At 59.2% G+C, this 23,329-nt stretch overlaps 3 protein-coding genes across 16 annotated transcripts in view; all 3 read right to left on the bottom strand.

Annotated features, from left to right (window-relative positions):
* Positions 1-6,626: 6,626 nt before the first annotated feature.
* On the bottom strand, positions 6,627-13,658 carry GMPPA (GDP-mannose pyrophosphorylase A). 4 transcript variants are annotated; one of them, XM_082630903.1, is made up of 12 exons: positions 12,606-13,658; positions 12,403-12,500; positions 11,412-11,515; positions 10,953-11,139; positions 10,523-10,582; positions 9,333-9,463; positions 8,171-8,305; positions 7,960-8,057; positions 7,745-7,878; positions 7,490-7,582; positions 7,199-7,367; positions 6,627-6,930 (listed from the first exon to the last, which is right to left on the bottom strand). In XM_082630903.1, exons 1-12 carry the CDS (start codon positions 12,643-12,645, stop codon positions 6,830-6,832), a joined length of 1,350 nt encoding a protein of 449 aa, XP_082487029.1. In that variant the 5' UTR covers positions 12,646-13,658; the 3' UTR covers positions 6,627-6,829. The 4 variants fall into 4 exon arrangements, with proteins under 4 accessions (XP_082487029.1, XP_082487032.1, XP_082487031.1 ...); XM_082630906.1 differs by having other exon boundaries at positions 7,745-7,791; positions 9,339-9,463; positions 12,606-13,654; XM_082630905.1 differs by having other exon boundaries at positions 7,745-7,791; positions 8,171-8,301; positions 9,335-9,463; positions 12,606-13,654.
* A 650-nt stretch (positions 13,659-14,308) lies between these two features.
* On the bottom strand, positions 14,309-16,155 carry SPEGNB (SPEG neighbor; the record flags this gene model as incomplete). The annotated part of the gene is made up of 4 exons (XM_082630456.1): positions 14,309-14,447; positions 14,645-14,786; positions 15,375-15,682; positions 16,028-16,155. 4 exons carry the CDS (start codon positions 16,153-16,155, stop codon positions 14,309-14,311), a joined length of 717 nt encoding a protein of 238 aa, XP_082486582.1.
* Positions 16,156-18,623: 2,468 nt separating this feature from the next.
* Positions 18,624-23,329, bottom strand: part of SPEG (striated muscle enriched protein kinase) — a gene marked incomplete at its 5' end in the record, with an annotated part of 56,542 nt that continues 51,836 nt past the window's right edge. For 10 of the 11 annotated variants that reach the window (XM_082630909.1, XM_082630913.1, XM_082630912.1 and 7 more), the window contains 7 exons: positions 18,624-19,679; positions 20,038-20,187; positions 20,427-20,502; positions 21,343-21,566; positions 21,654-21,893; positions 22,388-23,003; positions 23,131-23,298. In XM_082630909.1, the coding sequence (XP_082487035.1) occupies positions 19,487-19,679; positions 20,038-20,187; positions 20,427-20,502; positions 21,343-21,566; positions 21,654-21,893; positions 22,388-23,003; positions 23,131-23,298 (1,667 nt within the window). In that variant the 3' untranslated portion in view covers positions 18,624-19,486. The remainder of the gene's footprint in view (positions 19,680-20,037; positions 20,188-20,426; positions 20,503-21,342; positions 21,567-21,653; positions 21,894-22,387; positions 23,004-23,130; positions 23,299-23,329) is intronic. The other variant, XM_082630915.1, reaches the window with a different exon arrangement.

A 23,329-nucleotide genomic window follows, 5' to 3' on the forward strand; every position in this document is an offset into this window, starting at 1 on the left:
AGGGGGCGCCTGGCAGAGGGGCAGGGGAGCCCTGGGGTGGCGGCCGCCTGGCGGAGGGGAAACAGGCACGCGGTCTGCTATCACAGGCAGGGATGGGGCCCCTGGTGGCCGGCGGAGAGGAGGTGATGCCTGGGTGCCCCCAGGGTGGGGGTGGTCACCGTGAGCAGCTTGTGCTCTGGGGGGGGGGGAGGCGTGTGAGAGCGAGAGCCCTCATGGGAGAGGAAGTACTCGTCCCCTAGAGGAAAGGGGGGGCTGATTAATCGGGGCGCTAATGAGCAGCAGGGAGAGGAAGCTCAGAGGGGTGGGGGAGGCAGCTCCATCGATCCGAGCCGCGGAACCGGCAGCTGAAAAAAAAAAGTGAGAAGGGAATCGATCTGAGGGAAACAGCAGCTGCTGGGGATTAGAGTCCGAGGTCCACCCGCTGCCCAGTGGCCACCCCTCCCCTGCGGCGGGCCTGCCCTGCCGGTCGCAGCCCCTGCCTGGCCTGGGAAAGGGGCCGAGGGATGGCTCCCCTGGGGAGCAGGGAACCACTCTGCTCACCCTTGGTTGCAAGGCCGGGTCAGACCCCGTCCATCACGGGTCACCCCAGCACAGAGCCCACCCCCACACAGCCGCCCACCAACCCTGGCCCTTTGGGGCACCCTGTTGGGGTTTGTCTCCAGTGGCCCCTTGGCTGGGCTTCCCCACCAGCCGTCTCCCCTAAGCTGGGGAGCAGAGATCCCTGGGGTCAGGGGCTGCATCTGGCAGCATCCCAGAGGGGAAAGGGGTTGGCACCCAGAGCCTCCAAGCGACGACAGACTGTCCCCATCTCTGCCCCCTGCCCAGGGGCAGCCTCCTCCCACGCTCACCCCTCCCTGCTAGACTACCAGACCCTTCCAGCACTTCCTCCCCCACCTCCTTATCCTCCCCAGCCTCTCTCTTCCCCTTTCTCCTGGTATTGATTTTTCTTTACTGGGTTTTTTTTCTTTTTAAAGGTGATTTAATTGCTTTTTTAAGGTTACTTCAGTCTGGGGCTCTGCCAGAAAAGCGGGGAACTGCCCCCCAAGCTCTCCCCAGCACTAGTTGCCGCCCAGGACTCAGTGTGTGTCACTAAATTGTCCTGCCATCCAATGAGATCACAGGGTCTTTCTCCCCAACATACTGGCCTCCATCAGGAGCCCGAGGCAGCCCTCTTTTCTCCTGAGGGCATGTCGGGGAGCCTTCAACCTCTAGAAGGAATGAAGTTGGGTGGTAAGCCGGTACTGGGGGGACGGGGCAGGGGCAGGGTGGTGAGGGGAGTTCTAGGCCACCAGGAAGTGGAGCAGCAGTTAGCTGCATTTCCTCCCCCCCCCCCACCGCCCCGCTGCCCTACAGCGAGCTGTCTTCAATTGTCCCCAAGTCCTCATCCTCCAGTCTCCCAGGCCCCAGGAATATGGTTGTGCTCAGTGGGAGCACCCACCATGTCCTTTCAGCCCATTCCTTGGCCTTTTCCCCCCACTCCCCCAGCCTCTTCTATCACCCACCCTGTCCCCTTACACCCCTCTCCCCTCTGGCCCCTGTCCTTTCTCCCCTCCCTTTCCCCGCTTCCCTGCCTGCCTCCCTCTCTGCCCGGCTGCAGTTGGGTGATAATCTCCCTCATTTAGCCTCCCGGCTGCTTCCCCGGCTCATTGCCCAGCTGGTCCCTGGGGCCCAGCCCAGCTTCTTCCCCACCCCCATGCCCAGCCCTGCGCCCAAGCTCCCCCATCCCTTCCCTGCTTCCCCCACCCACTCCCAGGGGACCAGCTGCCCCCTGCAGTGAGCATCAGGGCCAAGTGTGGCTAGCCAGGACCCAAGCTGGGTGTGAGCAAAGGGGGAGGGGATGCCAAGGACCCTGGGGGTGGGAATGTGGGTGCAGGTTCGGTGGGGGGGCCTGGGGGGGAGTGTGGAGTGCAGGGTCAGGATGTGAAGCCTCAGCCAGGCATCCTCTGCCCACCAGTTGGCCCCATTCCCCAGATTTGTTCGCAGTCCAATTCTCCACCCACCCCCCAGGGGCTGAACTAGGCTTCCTAACAGAGAGAGAATGGTGGATGGACTGAGAGGCAGAGATTAGAGTGCCATCTGTACAGCCTGACAAGGCAGGACATGGGAATGGGGGGCAGAGAGGTAGGGAGAGCAGGAGGGTTCTGACTCAGAGCAGCTGGTAGGGGGCACGGAGTTTTTCTTTGGGCAAAATGCTCCAAAAGGTAGACCTGGAGACCTCCCAGGATCCTGCTTGCGGGGCTCCAAGGAGGCTCCAAGGCGCATCCCGCACCCCGAGCTCTGGAGTTTCCCTCTTCTCCAGCAGGGACCCGCAAGCTGAGCTGCATTTGCCCCTTCCCCCCATTTGTGGGCCTTAGACTCCCAGCCTGGGTGGACCCACTCCTAAATGACATGACCCCCAAACTCCTAGATAGCATTCTAGGGGGAGGCCCCAGTCTCCCTCTGCTCGCAGAGTACACCCCTTGCCACCCTGCCCAGCTCAGACACCTGTCCCAGGCCTGGCTGTGCTGCGGACCAAGGCATGAGCCAGTGTGGGACAGACGTGGGCGGGAAGGGACACGGATGGGGGGTGCGGAGGCCGGGACTGGGCCAGGCCTGGCTGGTGAGCGAGCAGCGGTGACAAACGGGCTGTGCGGGGGCCGAGGGGCGGGGGGCGGACGGCGGCTGATTTATCTGGGTTATTTATGCTGCGGACGAGGCAGGAGAAGCGGTTAATGAGAGTTCCAGCGAAGGGGGTGGGGAGGCCCGGACGTGATCTGAGGTGACTGAAGAGGGTTAGCGTCCCGCCGCCAGGCCCTGCCCCCACTGCCCACCAGCACTCTGCACACCCTACCCTGTCCAAGGACCAGCCCAGCCCTGCCCAGCCCTGAGCCCTCTCCTGTGGCGGGCACCAACAACCCAAGCCGAGGCAGTGGGTTACTGGGATTGAAGAGGACCATGTCCAAGATTGAGGGGCTGCTGGAGGAACCAGGGGAGGGGCCCAGGAGATAGAGGGCAGGAAAGGAAGAAAGATGGAAAATCTTGGCTGGTCAGAAACTGACCAAGTCTGTGGGGCCTGTGGGGGAGGGTTGAGGCGGAAGGAGACCAGTGTAGGACTGGGTGGGCAGCTGCAACCTCAGGGCTGAGGCTGGAGAGAGAGCAAAGGGCATTGGGGTGCAGATCTGGTGTCAGCCAGGAGTCATCATGGGGGGCCTGAGAGGCAGAGACAGGCCAGGGGGTGCTGGTCAGAGAGAAGAGAGAACCGGGGAAGGAGGGGGGAAGAAGATCCCGAGAAGGAGGGGGAGAGGGCTTTGCAGCAGCGAAAGCTGCTGGGAGCAGATAAGGCAGCACAGCAGCAGGGATTAAAGCTCTGAGGGGCAGGGGCGGGGACGAGGCGTGGGACACGGGGGTGGGGGCAGGCAGGGAGGAGAGGGCTGAGGGCAAGACACCGGGGCCAAGGAGATGAGCGTGAGAAACGAGGGCTGCAAAGGGGCAGGATTTAATCAGAGGCCAGAGGTGGTCATCGCCTGGGAAGCGGGATGGTGGAGGCAGGGAGAAGGGACTCCTGATCACTCCTACTGAGGAGGGGGGACTTTTCCACCACCGACGGAGGCCCCATACCCTGCGCCTTTTGGGGTAGCAAAGCTAAGCAGAGGGGTGCATTGCTGAGTGGAGGATACTGCAGATTGTTGGGGACGGGAGTGCCCGGCCCTGGGAGCCGAGCTCTGGCTAGAACTTGGACATGCAGGACATACAGCACCTCCTTGAGGTGGCCAGTGGAACACAGAGTGTCACGGGGACCTTCACCACACTCAAGGGTCCCAGCCCTGGGATGGAGACCCCATCACGTCCAGGGTGGCAAGGACCAGTGCTTCAGAGGGGGTTTCTTTGTGGGAAGAGGCATGGGCATGGAGGGGGGCACTGGCTTCCCCAGGCTCAAGCTTCGGACTCAGATGCCCCTTACCCACCCACCCCCGTTCTCCTGTTCTCCAAGCCTCCCAGAAGCGTGTGCCTGGGGAGGGTGAAGCCCCTGCTACCTCCAGACGAGGGCAAGAGCGGTTCAGAGGTGGCCAAGGCGGTGGAGGGGAGCCTGGAGGGAAGGAAGGGAAGGAGGAGGAAGGGGTGAGGGCGGCAGGCGGGGCAGAGTAATTGCATGTTTGTCGGTTCTCCTGTCTCTGCACACGAGGGAGCGTGTGTGGTGGTGAGTGTAGCTTCGCCTCGAGGAGTCTGTGTCTGTTGGCAGAAGTGTCAGTGCATCTGTCTCAGGGGTCTGGGCTCTCCTTGGCCCCCGCCCCAACTTTGTGTTTTGGGGAGCGCGGCTCTGGGCACACCCAGCTGTGCTCCGTGCTGATGCGGCAGATGTGGCAGGGCCCCAGCTGTGTCTGCTTCCCGGAGAGGGGGAGGGGGCTGCAATCTGCTCCCCCATGATGGCTGCTAAGTGCCAGGGGGAGGGGATGGGGATGGGGGTGGGAAGGAGGCCCAGGCAGGAGGGAGATGAGGGCCCTGCCACTCCCCCCGCCCCATCCTGGCCAGCCTGTCCCCAGTCTGCGTTCTTGGCTTGGCCTCTTTCCCCTAGCTGGCTCCCGAAGCCCATCCAAATTTCTCTCCACGCTCAGTCCCGGTCGGTCCCCAGCTCTCCTCCTCTGTCACCCCATCCAGCTCAGTGCTAGGGACCCGCCCCCCTCCCCGGCCCCCAGCTCGCTCCCCCTCGCTGATTTTACAGAATCATCTTTTTGTGGAAACCGAAAAAAGCACTAATGGCAGGAGCGCACCCCTCCCCCGCATCCCTCCCCCCTCACCCCCTACTTCCCACCCCAGTTCCCTCTGTTCTCGAAGGGCCAGCACCCTCCTACCCTTACAGGGCCAATGAGGTCCCAGAGGTGGTGAAGGGGGCTCCCTGCCCTCTCCCCTCCGGAGGCAGGGTACCCCCACACCCTGGGCTCTTAGCTGTGCCCTCAGAGGTGGAGGGATGCTAGGCCCTCCCAGGGCAGACTAGGCTGGAGAGGAGTGGGGGGCATCGGAACTTCTCTCCTTAGACCCCGCTCCATCCACCTGAGCACGCATACATCAGTAACGCCCTCTGCATGGGGTGGGGGGCGCCACAGAGACCTCAGCTTCACCAGCCCCCCTTCACTTTAAACACTGACCCCGTCGTCCCTGTCCAGTGCCTGTCCCCACCCCCACTGGGCCCAGGAGGGGGGGTCCCGGGGGCCAGGGCCTGACACAGACTTATTGGATTTCACGGTGTTTTGCTGAGAAAATAATTAAATTATCATATTTATGATGAAGCTGCCATGGCTTCTGCCAACCACTAAGAACAGAAGGGTCAGGACTGGGGGGAGGAGAGGAAGGGAGCCAGCCCCTGGCCCTGCGGCCCACCCTTCTCCCAGCCCTGCCCTCAGGGGGTTGACCCCAGCCCAGAGGAGGCATCTGCAGACCCCTCCGGACCCCATACAGTGGTGACGGAAGGTGTGGGCTGGAGGCAGAGACTGGAGGGACCAAGAACGGGAACCAGGAGAAGGGCTGCGTCCAGGCAGGTTGTAGGTCAGGACCGCTAAAACCCCCGGTTGTTTCACATGCACATGCGCTCTGACAGCCTGCAGGGCCTCCAGGGGCTGGGGGGTCACACCTAGCCCAATCCCCAGGCCACCGTCAGCCCAGCTCCTGAGAAAGTGCATCCTCCTAACAGCCCAGCTCTGAAGCTCTGAAATCCTGGGCTCTATCCCAGACCCTGGTGCTGATAACCAGGCCCCGGCACCCTGCTGCCTGCCACCCCTGCCTGCTGCCAGGACCCCCTCCTCCCTCCCACCCACGCCCTGCCCCCCCCCCATTCTCTTCGGGTAATTAGATTCCTCTCAATTAGCAGATTACCATCATTACCCGCTCATCTGGCAACTAAGCTCCGCACCCACAGCTGGGGAAAGGGGGGCACCGGGAGGGGCACACAGGAGTCGTGGGCAAACACGAGAGATGGCTGGGTACCTCTGGGGCTTCAGGAATGTGGAAGGAAGACTGAGACCCCCCAAAGAGCAGAGCCAGGGTGGTGGAAGGTGGGAGGTGGCCAGGGCCCCTCCCCTCCCAGAATGGAGTAGCTCCCACTGTGCTTCTGGAGAGAAAGGCACCAGCTCAGGCCCACCCTGCCTGCCAGGGACTAGGAGGCAGATACCGGGCCTCGGGCGGGAGAGAAACCCCGACCCCGCCAAAAGCCAGACTGGGAGCAGATGGAGCTGGCAAAGCAGAAAGCAGGCCGGGCCGGGGCTCAGCAGCACCCGAGGAGGGCGGCTCCGGGGGATCCAATCTCGGGCCCAGCTCTCCCAGCCCGCACCCCACTGCCCAACCGAAATCCTCCCCGCTTCCCTTCAGAATCCTTCCACTCTGGAGCCTGAGCCAGGCCCAGTGAAGAGGAACAGAGAGGCGGCGTCGGGGTAGGGGTGAAGGCGGGGGCCAGCCGGCTGGAAGACTTGAGGGCCTTCCTCCAGAGCAGCGCGAGAGGCTGAGGCAGTGGGAGGGGGAGATTTACCACGGCTCCAGATTCATTATTCATGAGCCCGAAGCAACGACTCCAATTTAAATGCTAATGTCGGGGGGGACTGAGTCAGCCGCCCCCCTTCCACTCTCACCCCCAGCCCAGGCACAAGCGGAGTCCTTACTGGCTCGAAGGTTCACCCAGGTTTATTAGGGAGTGGGGAGGGAGGCCACCAGTCCCCCGGCCACCCACGTTGCTCCCCGCGTGCGCGTGCGCAGGAAGAGCCTGGCTGGCTTCCTCCGGTCCCTCCTGGACAGAGGCTGGCCATGCAGGCAGGAGCCTCAAGGGGAGCGGATCAGAGTTGGGGGGAACTTCAGGCAGCCCCCCTCAGAGGATGATCTGGTTGGTGAAGCTGCGGCTCAGCTCCTTGTGTGGCAGAACAATTGAGTTCAGTATGAGCACCTCAGCAGGGATCCGGACGCGGCAGCCTGCAGTGTGGACAAGGGCACCAGGGGGAGGCCGTGGGGAGGGGAAGCGAGGGGCAAGGAGCTGGGGGCCACCGCCATCCGGGAGGGATCCCTCCCTGCCCACCTGTGCCCTGGGCTCATGCCCCTTGTGATTCACACAGGACCTGGCATAGAGCAGACACTGGGTAAATGTTTGCTAAAGGAACACACACACACACGCACACGCTCCCACAGGGCATGGGCATCACCTGTGGAGGTTTCTCACAGCCTAGGGCCCTGGGAAGCATACCTAGGATGGTAATGGCAGGAAGCAGCTTCCCATCCTTGAAGAGGCTCTCACTGTCCATGTGGGCTCGGGGGTCGTTGGGATTGGGGTCATTGGGGGTACCCTCCACGCGGGCCCAGCGCCCCACGGTGCTCCCCCAGCCCACGATGCTGTGCAGAACACACGTGTGCTCCTGCCAAACAGGACGATGTGAGGTGAGGGGGTGAGAAGGGGCCAGACACAGAGCCCACGGGGCTCACCCCTCCCCTCAGCCTCCTGGGGCGCCATGGCTGCTGCGTGTGCCTGGGTGCCTACCTGCAGTGAGGCTCCATGGAGGACGATGCTCTCTCGGAGCCGCACACCCTCGCCTACGGTCACCCCCTCCCCGATGGAGACGTTGGGGCCCAGCTGTGGAGAAGAGTACAACCATAGCCTTGGAGGGCCCCAAATCCAATCCCCTCATAAAACAGATAAGGCTTGAGGCCATAGGACAGGCTGTGACAAAGTGGAGAGACCGCCACTCCGAGCACTGCCCCACCCATGCTTCCCCTGGGCTGGGCCACCACTTACCACAGCAGACGGGGCCACCTTAGCTGTTGGGTGGATGTAAACATTTCCTAGAAGCAGAAGAGAAGACCTGGGGGCAAATACCCCAAACCACATCTGGTTCAGGGAGGGCAGGGATTGAGACTTCACCTCTGGATCTAAGGTCAGGAGTCACAGCTCAGAGGGGAGAGGGGGCTGGGCTGAGGGGCAAAGGTTAGGAATTGGGGCCGGATGGGTACCTCGAATCCGTGGACCCCCTGGGGTGTGCTTGGCCAGGCGTTCTGGGTGAGTGAGCTGGTACTGGCTCAGATAGAGGCGGGAGGCATAGAGGGCTGAGCTGGGGGCCAGAAAGTGGCACAGGGGCTCAGGGGCCAGCAGGGCCTGTGCCCACCACCCTAAAGTCTCAACCCCCAGGTGACCCAACCACCCTATCAGAGGCCCCTCCCATACCCTGCAGACTTGATCTGACTCCAGATACCGTCAGTGAGGTGCACATAGATCTGGCCCTGCCCGGCCAGGGCGGAGAACACATCCTGCTCCAGGCGGATGGTACCCGCCCCAGGCCACAAGGCTGACGAGTCCTCCCTGGCACAGAGGAAGGGATGCTGACATCAGTTCCCCAGCTGAGCCCAACCGGGGGCCAACAGTCCCTTGGGGGTAGGAATGAGAGTGAATCCCACCACCTCTCCAGGTCTGGTCAGATCTGCTCCAAAAGGATGCTCCCATCCCAGGAAGCTCTCCCATCACCCTCATACACATCACCCCCTCTCCTCCCTGAGCTGGTTGTGTCCCCAGGCACAGACCTGCTGCTCATCCTGCCCCACATCCAGATGGAGTTCGAGCAGACCCGGCTTCTCCCCCTTTTCCCATTCTCCCCCACCCCATCCACTCCTCTGAACCCCGCCTCCGGTCACCCTCCCTCTCACTCACTGGATGGAATGAAACACAGACAGACTCACCCCAGAGGAAGGCAGCTGGTGGGGGCAGAGACAGTCACAGAAAGAGAGAGAAGAGAGAGATGGTGGAGATGCCAGCTCAGCAGAAACAGACAGAGAGGCCGGGAGAGATGGAGAGAGAAGCAGAGAGATGGGTGGGGGTGAGAAGATGGTGATGAGTGAATGAGGCTTGAGATGGGGAGACGGGCTGGGGAGAGGGGAGCAAAGGCAGGGATCCACAGAAAGGAACAGGTTCCAGGCCTAGGAGGATGACCCTGGACTTTGGCTTGTGGCGAGCAGGGCTCTGGGGCACTCAGCCTGAGAGTACGTGTGTGTGTCTGTGTGTGTGTCTGTGTGTGTGTCTCAAGCCTGTGTGCACCCAACTGTGTGTGTTGCCGTCTGTTCTAAAAGGCATCTCTGGGACACACAGGGCTTGAGAGAAATGGACCAGAAGGGGAGTGGGCAGGCGGTGACAGAAGAGGAACTGGGATGGATAAGAAGAGGGATAGAATGAGGTTAGGAAGGGAGGGGCTGGGAGGCTCAGCTGGAGAGGACAAGCAGAGATGAGAAAGGGAATGAAGGTGAGCGGGGGCTCAGGAGATGGAGCCTGCAGAGACTGGGGGGGCGGTCTGTGGCCGGGGGCACTTGGGGTCTCAGGGCCATGGGGTCTGCCTCACACTTGCCCATCCTGCTGATTACGCTGGAAGACATCCCGAAGGGGCTTCAGGGCTTCCGGGGAAAAGAGATAGATGCCACAGTTGATGATGTCACTGACAAAAGTGCTGGGTTTCTCCACATAATGCAGGACCTGAGGACACAGCGTTCTGGGATCAGTGGAGGAGAGGCCACTGCCATCACCCCCTAAGACCCTCTGACCTCCAGGTCCTCCCTGCTGCCAGAGTGGTCTTCCTAAAATGCAGACTGCATCGCATCTTGCCGCTGGCCTTCACCTTCAAGATAAGTCTGAATTACCGGCCTTTCTCCTCCCCACCTCCCAGAGATTCCAGAACACGACTCCATGCTATTGCACGCCTGCGCTGGGAATGTCTCTTCCCATCTCTTCGTCTGGAAAACTCGGCTTTCAAAACCTAGCTGGCACTGTCACTTCCTCTATGAGTCCACTCTGCCCCAGAGTTGGCTTCTCAGGTCTGGGCACCCCGGCCTCTGGCCACACCTCACCGGTAGCACTTGTATCATTCGCGATGGTTGGTTTTTGACTGTCTCTCCCACTAGTCCAAGGGTTCCTGGGAAGCAGGGATTGTTGTTCGGCTGTGTTTCCCTCACACCTAGCTAGTGCCTAACACAAAACCTCAAAAAAAAAAAAAATTTGTGTGTGTGTGTGTGTGTATACATGTATTTTTAATACTAAAGCTGGAACAAATAAAAGGGGTGCATGAAAGTCAGTCAGGCTCAGGGGCAGGGAGCTTCACAAACAAGGACAGAGACCCTCTGCCTTGCTGATTATGCTCCTCCCTCCATAATTCTGGAGGCATGCTGTTTCCTGCCTCCTGGCCTTTGCACATGCTGGTCCCTCTACCTGCAATGCCTTCCTGTCTCCATCATCGAAACAAATCTAAAACTCAGCTCAGACCTTGCCTTTTCCAGGGAGCCCTTCCCCCCACCACCCAGACAAGGCTGGGTTGGGCCTCCTTTTGTGCTCTCATAGCACCCAGATCATTCATCTACTGTTACCCCTTCACTCTCAACAATCTCTCTAGAAGGGATTTAGGATGAACAACTGAGGGTATGCCCCACCTGCTTGACAAGACTGGGGCCCATCCCAAAGCATTCCAGCATTCTCTAGAGGCGGAGTGGGAATGATGATACACAGAGCTAAGCGCCCAGCCAGCCCCCTCTCTGCTCTCACCTCATGCGTCTGTGGATTCTCTACGATGCAGCCGTAGTTGAGGGATTGTGTCCTGTTAGCCTGAAAGACAGACACACCGAGACAGTGACCTGCCAGCTCCACGGCAGCAAGGTCTGTTTTCTCTTTCTTTCTTTCCCTCTCCTATAGCACCTGGCACGCATCTCTGCTGCTGTGGACAGGGCTGCAGCAAGGGTGAGAACTGACAGCTGCCGCCACTCCTCGCCCACTCCTCGCCCACTCCCTACTGCTGAGCAGCCAGAGGGCTTGGGGTCTCTGCCACCACCTCCACCACTGCTGGGGTTTCAGGCACATCTCCCTCCTGATGCCTGATCCCACCGCCTGGGCTGCCCCTGCCTCCCTGACATCCTGCATTCCAGAAACCTTTCTGGATCACCCTCTCTGCACCCTCCAGCCCCCCTGGCCCCCTCACCGTGGTGCCAAGGAGCAAGAAAGGGTGAGGCTGGTGTCTGTGGACATCCAACATAGTGCTCAAGGGGAAGTCGGAGCAGACGTCAGCGTTGAGCACGAAGAAGGCTTCGGGGCCTCCAGCCAGAATTTGGTCCCGGAAATGGTAGAGACCACCCCCTGTGCCCAGGGGGGCAAATTCTTGCAGGTACCTGTCCCCAGGGACCCCAGGGCCAGCTCAGTGAGATCAGAGGAGACAGATACCAGGAGCCTGGGCACCTGACTCCTCCTATTCCCAGGGTTATACCTGCCCAAGGCCCACAGAGAAGGCAATATACTCAGGGATTCAAAAATGCCCAAATAGGAACCCTCCTAGTGTGTGAGGGTGAATGAAGTCTGGCGAATGCTGACTCACCCCACTCCCGAGAACCAGAGGCTTAAGGCACTGACCCCCCAGCCCCATACAGCATGTGTGCACAAACACCTGATCGGAAGATTAAACTCCTGCTGGGCAGCTTCTAGGAACCGGGTAAGGGGCTCATCAGGTTGGTAGAAGCCAATGAGCAGAATCTCCTGCATCCCAGCGACCTGGGGACAAGGGAAGAGGTTGGAAGAAAAAAATATCTGATAGGAGGGAGAAATCCCTGGGACTGGCCCATAAGTCTGGAGAGACCAGTTTCATTCTCAGCTATGGGGCCCCTGGGCACTCACTTTCCCACTCTGGCCCGTTTTCTCCTCTGGACAATGAGGAAGTTTAAAAGATCAGTCCCTGATCTTTTAACCTTCTATTATTCTATTATCCCCTGCCCCCTCACATCTGAATTGGGGCTCTCCCTAGGGAAGATTTTGCCTACCAAGCTGCGTTAAAGAATAACCCATAATTTTCCCCCCATATTTATTATATGTCAATCTGAGCTTGAGATGAGGATATCATTTATCAGGTGCCTACATTGTACAAGGCACTTTACAAACATCATTGCAAGCTTCGCCACTCCGCAAAGCAGGTCTAATCACCTCCATTTTACAAATAAGGAAACTAAGGCTCAGAAAGGATGGGAAATTTGCTCAAGTCCTTACAGGAGGCAGAGACTGGATTCAAATAAAACCATGCCTGCCTCAACACCAAAAGCAATAAAGAAATTAGCTCCACAATGAGCAAAGGTATGAGTTCTGTGCTTTGCTATCCTTAAGGTTCCCCCTCCTGCAGTGTTAAATTGTCTCTAAGAGTCTTGCCTGATCTCACATTCCATGCTTTAAAAATAAATAGGAGTGCAATCTGAGCAGGAGGCCAGAGGAGACACTAGGTTAGAGGAAGACAGCAGAGCAGCTGTACCGCACATCTCCAGGGGGCGACATTCACATTTTCACTTGTAAATGGTGGTCCCTGTGGGAAGGTCATGGTTGGAAAAGGGGGAAATACAGCAAGAAGGAGATGAGCAGGAAGTGAGGTGGGAGAGGTGAGCCTATGGGGTTACCTGGGCACAAGCCTCAATGTGGTGCTGGATCATAGGGACCCCCGCCACAGGAAACAGTGGTTTGGGCACCTCAAATGACAAAGGCCTGAAGCGAGTCCCTGGGAGAGGAGAAAGAAGCACATTTCAGCTTCCTGCCTCCCTCTGTCCCCACCCCACCGACCACTCCAGCCCAACCTCCTCCCCCACTTCCCCTGGCTCCTCACCCTTTTGAGGGCCTCCAATCAGGATCACAGCTTTGAGCATGATGGCGACTGCTACCTAAACCTCAAATCCCAACAGAGAAGTCAGGCTCAGATCTCACACCCCAACCCAGGAACCTGACTCATACCCCAACCAAGCCCCAAAACCCCAAATAGCAACACCTAGTCCCCTCGGAGGATGTAAATCCGAAGTTCAATATAGACCTGCCCCGGACACAACACCTCACAAATCCCACACGACTCAAATCCTAGCCCAGTCTCCAGGCAGCCTTCAAACCCCACAGGGATTTCACCCAAATTCTGAAATTCACACCCCACAATTTGACCCCTAACAGACTTCCCTCTGGCCACAAATTCAGCAAACTCAGAAACTCAGCAAGAGAAGCCCTTCTCAGACCCCAAACCTCAAAAACCCGAAACCCCAAACCCACCGATTCCCAATTGTTGCATCCTCACTCTAGATGTTAAGCCCTGAACCCCAATAGTGAACCCTGAATACTGAACCCCAGACCCTGAGTGAGCCCCAAATATTTAACTACAATCCTAAGAATGAATCCCAAGTATTGAACTAATACTGATCCGCATGTGATGCATCCCAAATCCTAGCAAAAAAGAACTATATAGGCTGAACCTGAATCCTAAAACCAATCTCTAGGTGATGCACCCTGACTCAAAAGACAGATTCCTTTAGCATCCCAAACACCGAACCTACCAAGCCCTGAGTACCGATACTGACGATAAGCACTGAACCTCTGGATTCGGAGAACTGATTGTGACCCTCTGAACCCCACAACTGACTAATAAACCCTAGCCAGCCAGGGGTTGTGGAACCAACACAAGAGCGGAAGTGCGGAGAGCCAGCCGAGGCCTCCGAGCCTCTCTCGGTCTACCGTCCGTCCTCTGCCCTCTACCCCTTTCGCCGCCCCTTCACCTGGTCCCTTTACCACTGGCTCCCTTTACCACTAGTCCCCTTTTGCCAGATCTGTCGCCCACTACTGCTTGCTCCTTCCGCGCACGTGTCTTCTCGCAAGTCGCGAGAACTCCTTCGCGGAGTCTGCCGGGAATTGTAGTTTTTACTATCTCCTTGCTTTCTAACCGAGGGAGGCGGTGGGATTTATGGGAAAGTACGGGGGCGTGGCCAAGGAATCTAGGGGCGGATATAAATAAGAGGGATGGCGCCTGAGAAGCAGATGTTGGAATTTAACATTAGGACCTAAGCTGTCTAGGAAAGGGTCCAGGGGTACCAGCCAAAGCCTAGAGCCGGGTCACAGGGAAGAGCGAGGCTAGAGACCTGAGGGGTGTGTGGCCAGCCTTGAAATGGGAGGGCCCAGAGTGCAAACCCCCAGGAGAGGGTGGGGCTTGAGGTATACAAAAGAAGAGAAGGCGGAGTCGTAGACTCCTCTGCCAGTCTGTCTGGGAGGTGAAGGAACTTCTGACCGTGAGAGAAGTTCTATCCCAGATTTACAGTCTGCAGAATGAAGCACTGGACTAGGCACTCCCCAAACGTTCTGACCTCAACATTCTGTGACCTTGGGGTGTAGGTCTGGGAATAAAGCGTGGGTGCAAATGCAGGGGAAATGGCGTCTCAAAAGAACCGAATAGACGCGGAGGGTCAGCGAGAGCAGCTTTATTAAGCAAGATGAAGGAGGGTTGTCTGTCCCACCCACCCGGGGCTCCAGCCAGGGTGAAGGGTCTGAGGGTCCCTTTCAGGCCACGTCCACGCGAGCGAAGCTCTGGTCCACGCCCAGGCTGTTCTCCACGTACACCTCGTACTTGCCGCTGTCCTCAGGCGTGGCCCGGCGGATAGTCAGCGTCGTGGTGGTACTGCCGATCTCGAAGAACACTCTAGGTGGGAAGAAGGGGAGGGCAGGGCCTGCGGTCAGTGTACGCGCGCCCTGGTCGGGTCGGGCTAACTATCCAGCTCTGTTCTTCGCCTCCCCAATTCCCCGCCCCCATCCCACCCCCTCCAGTTTCTGGGCCCCGCCCACCCAAGCTCCTGCTCCAGGCGCTGTCCTTGCTGCAAGCCCCGCCCGCCCCCACACCTGTCGTCCTCATCGATGTCCTCCCCGTCCTTGGTCCAGCCCACGTCGGGCGCAGGCTCGCCCATGATCTCGGCAGTCAGCGTTACCGTGGTGCCTTTGCGCGCCTTAGTGTTATCCGGTCCCTTCTGAATCTTCGCCGGTACTAGAGGAAGGGAAAGGGCCACCCAGTGAGGAACCTAGAGGTGAGGCGGTCAGGGGCATCACCTCCCCAGCTAATACCCGGCTCTAAATAGGAGATGGATTTAAGCTCGCTGTGTGACGTTGAGCAAGTCTTTAGCCTCTCTGGGGCATCATCTTGTCAACTGTCAAACGGGACTAATCCTGCCCTTCGCAGAGGTGAAGGGAGGATCAAAAGAGATTCTAGGGGTGAAAGTCCGGGAATGTTCACACATCACGCGGCGCCTTGGAAATTGCCCTGGGCTGAGAGCCAGAAGACCAGGGCTCTGACCCTGGCTCTGCTTCTGTCTGGCTGTGACCTTGAGGCCCGGGAATCGAGTGACTGAAGCCCATAGCGGACTCCTTAGGCTGTATGGGACAGAATTCTGGGGTAGGAAAGGACTACGCGCGGCCGGCGCTGCGCCCTGTTCTGTGCCTTAGGCTGGGCCGGGGCTGGGCCACATCCGCATCCGGACTCGGCAAGGCTCAGAGGTAAACGCGGCTGGAGCCGGCTGCGGCCGCCCGCTGTGTGGTGCTGCTCTGCACGGTGGCACTGCACCCAGGGCGCGCGTACCTTCCACGAGGATGCGTGCCGAGTCGGAGCACTGGCCGAAGGGGTTGGTTACGTTGATGCTGTACTGGCCCAGGTCTGCCAGCTCGCCATCGCGCACCACCAGTGCGACTACGTCAGGGTCCTCGAAGACGTAGCGATACTTGGGCCCGTCGCGCAGCTCCTTGCCGTCCTTGCTCCAGCGGATGAATGGGTCCGGGAAAGCCGAAATGCGGCAAGTCAGCTTAGCCGCGCTGCCCTCAATCAGCACCACATCCTTCAGAGGCTCCAGCACTCGCGGCGGCCCCTTCTCGCGCAGCTCCTTCCGGGACCTACCCGCGGCCCAGGTCAGGGCCCAGAGCTCCCATGACACGGCCCCGGCCGGCCTGCAGCCCTGTCCATCCGTACACCGTCCCCTGCCCACCCCCTCAGCCCACTAGACCCTTAAACATGGGGGTGGGTAGGGAAGGTGACGGCTACTGAATTGTTACCCTGATAAAATTGTCTACTCTGTGTCAGCCACCCTTCCACACCTCAGTAACTGCTCTCCCCTAAGTCCGGTGACCCTAGTGGTCCATGACACTGTGCTCAGCCCCCGTCCATCCCCCAAATGCAGTCATGAGCGTTCTGCAGCTCCAGCTCCCTTCCTCCAGAGGTTCTCCAGGGCTCCCCCTCACCTGTGGCCCCGGTAAGAGGCCTGGATGCGAATGGCCGCCCTCTGGACCTGGGGGTCCTTGATATCCAGGGTACATCCTGGAGGCGGGGCTGCAGCCACTGGTTTTTTGGCAGGAGCTGCTTTGGACATCTGGGGAACAGAAAACAAAGGGGTCCAGGCTGACACAGAGACTCCAAACTTCAGCCCTTTCCCTGCGGATTCAGAACATCTCCCGATGTGGGAGTGTCTAGGGCTGACCTGAGGATCTGAACTCACCGTCAGGGGTTGACTTCAGGACTCGGGTCCACTGGCTGTGTAGCAGGAGGCTCGGAGCCCTTCCAGATGGCACAGCAAGGGCGCGGGCAGGTGCTCAGCCCCGGGCCCAGGTTTTATACATCGCTCCTCTCCTTGCCTTGTTTGGCGTGGTTGCCCCAAGCCCCTGGGGACCCCAGCCCCCGCCCCCTGACCCAAACAGTCTCCTTATTTAGCCTGAGGATGCCTGGGATGCTAACTCAGCCACAGGGGCAGCCCCGGGGGGAAACCCGAGCGGCTCTGGGGTGCATCACACGTCAGTGCCCTGACAGCTGGGCAGCTGGATGTGGCCCCATGCCCTCCCAGAGCAGGAGGTAGCCATCCCACTCCCAGGAGGACCAGACAAGGCCTTAGGTCGACAAGAAACTCAGCTCCTTGCTGGGGTAGTTTATACTCAGGTCAGTCCCTGGACAGTGGGACAACGTGTCCTTCCTAGACACAGCCAGTGAAGGGGTGCGAGTGTTTGCGGAGGTGCCCTCGACTGAAGCCAGAATAGCGATGGACTTCACTGTCCATCTAGCCAATTATGAGAGGGCCACGTGGCAGTCAGAACCAATCTGGAAGCGCCTTACTCCCTCCACCCCAGGAGTCTAGGGTTGTCATTTCCACACTGTGCCTCCTGGTGGTAAACTGAGATAAACCTGGAGGGGACCTTAAAGATTTTTGGGAACAGCATCCTCTGCTGCCACCCCATTCCCACTCACTCCCCTCCATGTGACATGGTCAGGTCCGGCTGGGCTACACTGTCCCTGGAGATTGGCAGTAATACTGACTCTAAAACTCTGGGTCTGCCCAAGCCAAGCTCCCTCTCTGGGCATCAGCTGGTGCATAGGGGCATCAGAGCACCTGGGATGAAGGGGTTAATCCCTCTGAGACTTGCCTGGAGTCCAGTCTGCCCAGGCCAGGGCACCAGGTAAGCCTTGCTCGTATTCATTGTAACTGCCTGCCCAGGTGCAGAGCGCTGCCACCTTTTGATCAGAGCAATTTTGACATGGCTCTGCTGACATAAATTACCTTTGCTCCTCCGGGTTTGGAACAAGCAGTTCACATGCCATTTCCAGTGGAGATGAGAAGGAAGCTCAAGATCAGAGGGGGGATGGGAGAAGAATTTCACCATTTATCAAGATGAGTTCAGGCACCTGATTTTTATATGAAAACACTTGCAGTGTGTAGGGGATTAGAAATTCTCACAGGCAAACTGTGTATCTTCATCGCTAAAATGGCAGGTGGGAAAGGTGTCCCTCTGGCCCCTTCCAGCTGGCTTTAATATCCTCTTATTTTATGATGATGGGGCTTGCCTCTTCCCTGGGGTCCTGGGAAGCCAGAGAGACTGGGGTGGGCTGGGCAAAGGGTTGTTTGGGCTACATCCAAGGGGCCCTCAACCTCAATCAGCAACACACCAGCACCAGGTCCCTCTGCTCATGGTGAAAGCCTTTATTCCTTTTACATTGCCAAGAGCAGAGTTGCAACGGGAGGAGGGGCGGGGGGCAAAGTCCCTCTGGACACAAGAACTGGCTCCCCCTCCCCCCACCTCAGGGCAGGGCAGCTCAGTTATAGGACTCAGTGACCCTTCTGTGGCACCACAGGGGGCACTTAAGAGTCAAGGCCCCTTAGCCCCCAGCGGACCCCTGGCTTGCCATGGGACTAAGAAGGTCCAGACTGAGCGTCCCTGGGCCCTAGGAAAATGCTCGTCTACAGCCCCATCACGGCAGACACGCCAACCAGAGCACTCACAGCTGCCCTGAGCTGCTGGTACCCCATGTGTCCTGATCAGTGCTCCAACACTGAGAGCGTGGGCACGTGGGCCTGTCCTGGTTTCCTCTGTAACTCTTCACACATCCTGCTCTGACCAATCATCATGATGAAACCCCCTCTGCCCCAGGGGTCAGGACCAGAGCTGCCCTGTCTCCTGGGCAGAGTGCAGAAGGCTGAGCCTGGATTGGGGTGTGGGCTGGTCTATTCCAGAGCCCAGCGTCCTCCCAGTTGTGATGATGGAACATGTGAGAAGAGGTGGGGGCCACCAGTCTGGTTAGAGGGCGGTGGTGGGGATTCAGTGGTCCTGCCAGGATTCCAGAAACTTTAGATGGAGAAACAGACCTACATCTTTCCTCCCTCTAGGAATAAGGGAGAGGTGAGGGGCCAGGAGGGCCAAGGGGTGGAGTAGGAAGGTCCCAAGGTGCTAGCTAGTATACCTTGGCTCTCACTGGCCCGGAGAAGGCTGGAATGCCCCAGTACCCCCAGCATCGTGCACCCCCCGTACCCCTAGCCATCCCTCCCCATAGACCACACACATAGGTCCTGCTGCTTGCCGTTTTTATTTTCCTTGTGACAGACAGACAGACAGACAGCTGCACAGACAGCTGAATGGCTTGGGGGATGGTCAGGACAACATAGGCGGTAGGGACTGGATGGCAGAGAGACTTCATAAAAGTCAATAAATAAATAAATATTAATGGGCAGAAGGGCGAAGGCCACGGAGAGGTGATGAGAACATCCTCGGGCCAGCACAGTGCCCAGAGCCGCACCCACTGGGATAGGAGGAGAGCGCTGGCTCAAGAGACCACTACTTCCAGCCTTCAGCCCTCCATGCTTCTCCTTCTGGGGATGCTGGCAGCTGGCCACCCCAGCCCCACCTGAGTCATCTCTCCTCTCCCTCCCCCACCTCACTGCCCTCTCTCACCTACTGGCTCCGGCTTCCTGGCACCGTCTACATGTCCTGTCCCTGCTTCACTGACACTCCCAACCCATGGCCTGTAGACAGCCTGGTCTCCCCCCTTTTCCTCCTCTTCAGCCACTCCCACCCTCCTGGGTTGGTTCTCCCCCAGATGCACTGTCTCCCTCCCCCAGAACCTTCCAAGAGTCTCCCCTTCCCTATTCCTCCTCTTCTTTTCCTCCTCACTTGCCCATTCCCTTCTTGCCCCTCTTCCTGTTCCTAACCCCACCCAGCCTGGACAACGGGTCTCCCACTCTGGCTCTGGCCGGGTGGCATTGGCCAAAGCCCGGGGGTCTCTGTCCCCGCAGGTCCATGAGGTAATAGCCCGGCCGGATGTTGCTGCTGCTGGTGTCCAAAGCCCCGGGCCCACCCGGCTCAGCGTGGGCCCTGGAATGTCCAGGGGGCGTCAGCAGGAACCCCGAGTCGAAGCCCGAGGCCGGGCTGTGGTCCGAGCCACTAGGGGCTGCCTGGGTAGGAGCGGAGCAGCACCTTGTGACGGGTGGCAGCCTCGGCCCGGCGGCGCTGCTGCTCGCCCAGGAACTCCTTGAGCCGGCTGGTGGTGAAGGTGAGCGTCTGGCGGCGCAGCTTCATCAGGTAGGCGTCCTGCAGCCATGGGTGGGCTAGGCAGTCCTGCAGGGAGGGCCGGCTCCTGCCAGGAGAAGCCAGGGACAGTGAGCCTGCAGGCACGGCTCCCAGAGCAGGGAGGGGGCCCCACCCTCCTAGAGGGCTTTGCCCCTAGTGAGTGAGCTTAGACAACTCTGGGACTCAGTTTCCCAGTCTCTGAAATGAGGACAGTGATTCTGCCTGCGTCACAGGGCTGTTATGGGCTTTAAATGGTGGTCGTGCAGCCACTTAGGAGGAGGAGGAGTAGGAAAAGTAGTAGTAGAAGCAGCAGTGTATTACTGGGGCGGGGGAGGAGTTGGGGGCTTAGGCGTGGGCTGGGTCAGGGCAGTCTGAGGCCAGAGGCAGGTAATGCCGGGAGGCTGGCAGGTGTGGGACCCACTCACCAGGGATGTACTGAGAGGACCTTTCGCAAGAAAAGGGTGGCGCTCTGGGACGTGTTGGGGTATAGCTGGAAGGCATCAAAGCGGCCCCCCACAATGCGAGCCTCCGTTTTCTGCGGGTCTGGCTCATAGAACGGGGAGCGTCCACTGAGCCTGTGGAGGAGACAGTTCAGTTGACAGATGCAGACTGAGGGTCAACTCACAGGTCCAGGGGGACGTTAGTGTGGAGGTTCTTAGGGGCACAGCGCTCGGGGACAAGGCTACCCACACCTGGGTACTCGTGTGTGTGTGTGCGTGTGTGTGTGTGTGTGCACGAGTGTGCACATGCATGTGTGGCTGGGGAGGCGGCGGGGGGAGAGTACAGGCAGAGGGTGGGTCCTGGGGGCACTCACATGATGTAAGTGAGCACACCCGCTCCCCAGATGTCCGTGGCAGAGCCGATGGGGTCTCCCTTTACCATCTCAGGAGCTGACAGGAGACAAGAGGCCAAGTTAAACCAGCTTCCTGGTGGCAAGGGACCAGGGAGAGGCAGAGGAGGCCCCTGGGGGCTTGAGGAGCAGGACAGTGCCCAGGTCACCAGACCATGGGGACGACCAGAGCGGCAGGCCCTGGATGCCAGCGGGCAGAGCGGCCCCCAGGGGAGATGTGGGGCACCTGAGGAATCAGTCCAGGCACTGAATGGTGGGCGGTCCCCAGAACTGCAGGGGAGCTAAGAACCAGGGTCACAAGCTCTCCTGGATCAGCTCCAAAGGTGGGCGCCCATTCACAAAGGGTGTGGCCCACACCAAGATTAAGCACCTTTGAAATCAGCCTGGCTGGCTCTAATCCCAGCCTGCCCCTTCTAGTGACAGGACCCTGGGCAATGTATGAAACCTGTCTGGCTCTCCATCTTCTCACCTGTACAGTGTGGCTTGCAGAATTACTCTAAGGAATGGAGATGACGAATAGAAAGTATTTAGCAGGTAGCTAAATGGTAGCTGCTTTCCCTTTTTTACATAAATTAATAATTGATTCTCCTGTCTTTCTAGCTTTATCAAGTCCTGGCGCTACCACTTATAACTGCCTGATATTGAACAAATACCTCACGGCGCCTCTGTTTCCTCATCTGTAAAATAGGGGTAATATTAGGCCAATCTCCAGGGCTATTATAAAGAGAAACTGAAAAAAAATCCATGGAAAGGACTTAATTCATTGTTTGCATACAGCAAGCACTCAATAAATGGCACACGTGAGTGAAGGGGGGTGAGCCCTGGCTGCTGCCCCTTTGGCAGTACCCCACCTCCCCCCCGGCTGGCATGGTGCCCTCACCCATGAACTCCAGCGTGCCGGTGCGGTGGCCAAGGGGCCGCAGAGCCTGGGGGTTGTAGGGCTGGGCGCTGCCAAAGTCCACGATCTTAAGGGCGTTGTCAGGGGCCAGGAGCAGGTTGTCTGGTTTGATGTCCAGATGCAGCACATGGCGGCCATGGAGATAGTCCAGGCCTTGTAGCAGCTGCACCACGTAGGTGGCCACGTCGTCCTCTGAATACCGGAACCTAGAGGGATGGCGGGGGTGGGTCAGGTGATATCCCAGCTCAGCTCCCCCCATCCTTGCTTCCTGCTCCCCCAGAATGCCCAGCTACCTGTCGCTGAGCCCACAGAGGAGCTCCCGGTTGCCGCAGCTCTCAGCGATGAGCACGAGGTAACGTGGGGTGATGTAGGCCTCGTGCAGGGACATGAGCCGCTCGTGGTGCAGCGTCCGCAGCACTTCGTACTCCTGCAGGACCCGCCGCTTGCCCTCGGCCACATAGGGCACGATCTTGGCCACGAACATTCGCCCGGTGGCATTCTCCCGGCAGGCGCGCACTACACCAAAGCGGCCCCTGTGTGTTGGGGGGGGAATATCATAGGCTCAGAGGAGAGAGGGGAACACTTGCATTCTGTGGGCTAAGCAGGGAGTAGCAGCGACTGCTGGGGGCAAGAATGCTGTGGTTCCCAGGGTGGGCTCTGGAGTTCAATCCCAGGAGCCTGGGTTTGAGCCCCAGCTCTGCCACTAACTGGCTCAGTACCTCAGGCAAATCCCATAACCTCTCCAACCTCAGTGTTCCCATCTGTGGAATGGAATAATGCAGGGTCTCCCTCTCGGTTGTGAATATTAAATGAGATCATATGGCCAAAGCACTTAGCACGGGGCCTGGCTCAGAGAAAATCTGAACGTAATCATGCTAAGGACCCAGATCTCGTCCCCTCCCCCGGCTCCCTGCCCCCTCCCCAGGCCCCAGCAGGCTGGTCGCCTCTCCAAATCCCTGTGTTGCCAAAGTTCCACACGCTCCCCGCCTCTTTCCTCCTTCCCTGCCCCAGCCCTGGCCCTGCTTGCCTGGCCTTCTCCTCCAGGAAGGTGTAGGGTTTCTGAGGGGGGCCCTTTCGAAGAGTGGTGCCCTCTGGCCTGGGAGCACTGGGGGGACCACCCCCAGGGGAGCTGACCACGTCCTTGGTCAGGCTGAGGCTCTGCACAGTCACCTTGGTGGGCTCAGGAGGGGGCTCGGGGGCCGGGGGCTCGGGGGCTGGTGGTGCAGACACAAAGGAGGTCACCATATACAGGGGAGTTGAGGAAGATGCTGTTTTCACCCCTTGAGAGGTGGAAGCTGTGGTCGGGGTCCCAGTGTCGGGGATGGAAGACTTGGGCTCACTCGGGGAGACCTGGGCACTGGGTGGGGTAGCTTCTACTTGCTGGGCAGCCTGCAGGCCCCTGTGCTTTCGTGGGGGGGTTTGGGGTGGTGGACCCACAGCCTTGAGTGAGGACAAGGCCTGGCTGGGGGGTGCTGGGGAAGATGAGGGGCTGAGAAGGGGTGACTGGGGGCCTGGGGGGGCAGGAGCTGCGGAGGGGCTCAGTGAAGGGGCCAGTGAGGTAGGAGAGTCAGGAGGCGGGGCCCTGGCTGGCCCTGAGGTAACAGGGGCGTCTCTGTGAGCAGCAGATGGCAGAGCTGAGGCGTCTAAGTGGAGACAGAAAATCATCACCGTGGTGCCCCAAGGGCAAAACCGGGTGCTCCAAGGAGGGGGTGGACCCTGGACACAGGGTCCCCTGCCCTCTCTGGATATCCCCCACCCTGTCCCACTGACCTCGCATGCCCCTGACGAGGACCTTGTCCGAAGGGCCGCTGAAAGGCCCTTGCCCAGCGCGGTTGGCACAGGCCACACGGAACCTCACAGTCACGCCAACTGGTAGGTGGGTCACGTTGTAGTAACAGTCAGGGATGCCCGAGCTCACGGGGTGCCAGGAAGACTCGCCTACAGGCAGCATGGGGGAGGGGCTGAGGCC

Source organism: Mesoplodon mirus (assembly GCF_964341445.2).
Source record: "Mesoplodon mirus genome assembly, chromosome: 8".
Lineage (NCBI taxonomy): Eukaryota > Metazoa > Chordata > Mammalia > Artiodactyla > Ziphiidae > Mesoplodon > Mesoplodon mirus.

What these genes read in the sequence shown, in the direction of transcription:
- GMPPA (XM_082630903.1), bottom strand. Translation starts at nt 12,645, where the DNA reads ATGCTCAAAGCTGTGATCCTGATTGGAGGCCCTCAAAAGG. An exon ending in GAGTTTAATCTTCCGATCAG is followed by an intron (nt 11,140 to 11,411) that starts GTGTTTGTGCAC and finishes CCCTGGGGACAG; the next exon opens with GTACCTGCAAGAATTTGCCC. An exon ending in AGAATCCACAGACGCATGAG is followed by an intron (nt 9,464 to 10,522) that starts GTGAGAGCAGAG and finishes CTGTGTCCTCAG; the next exon opens with GTCCTGCATTATGTGGAGAA.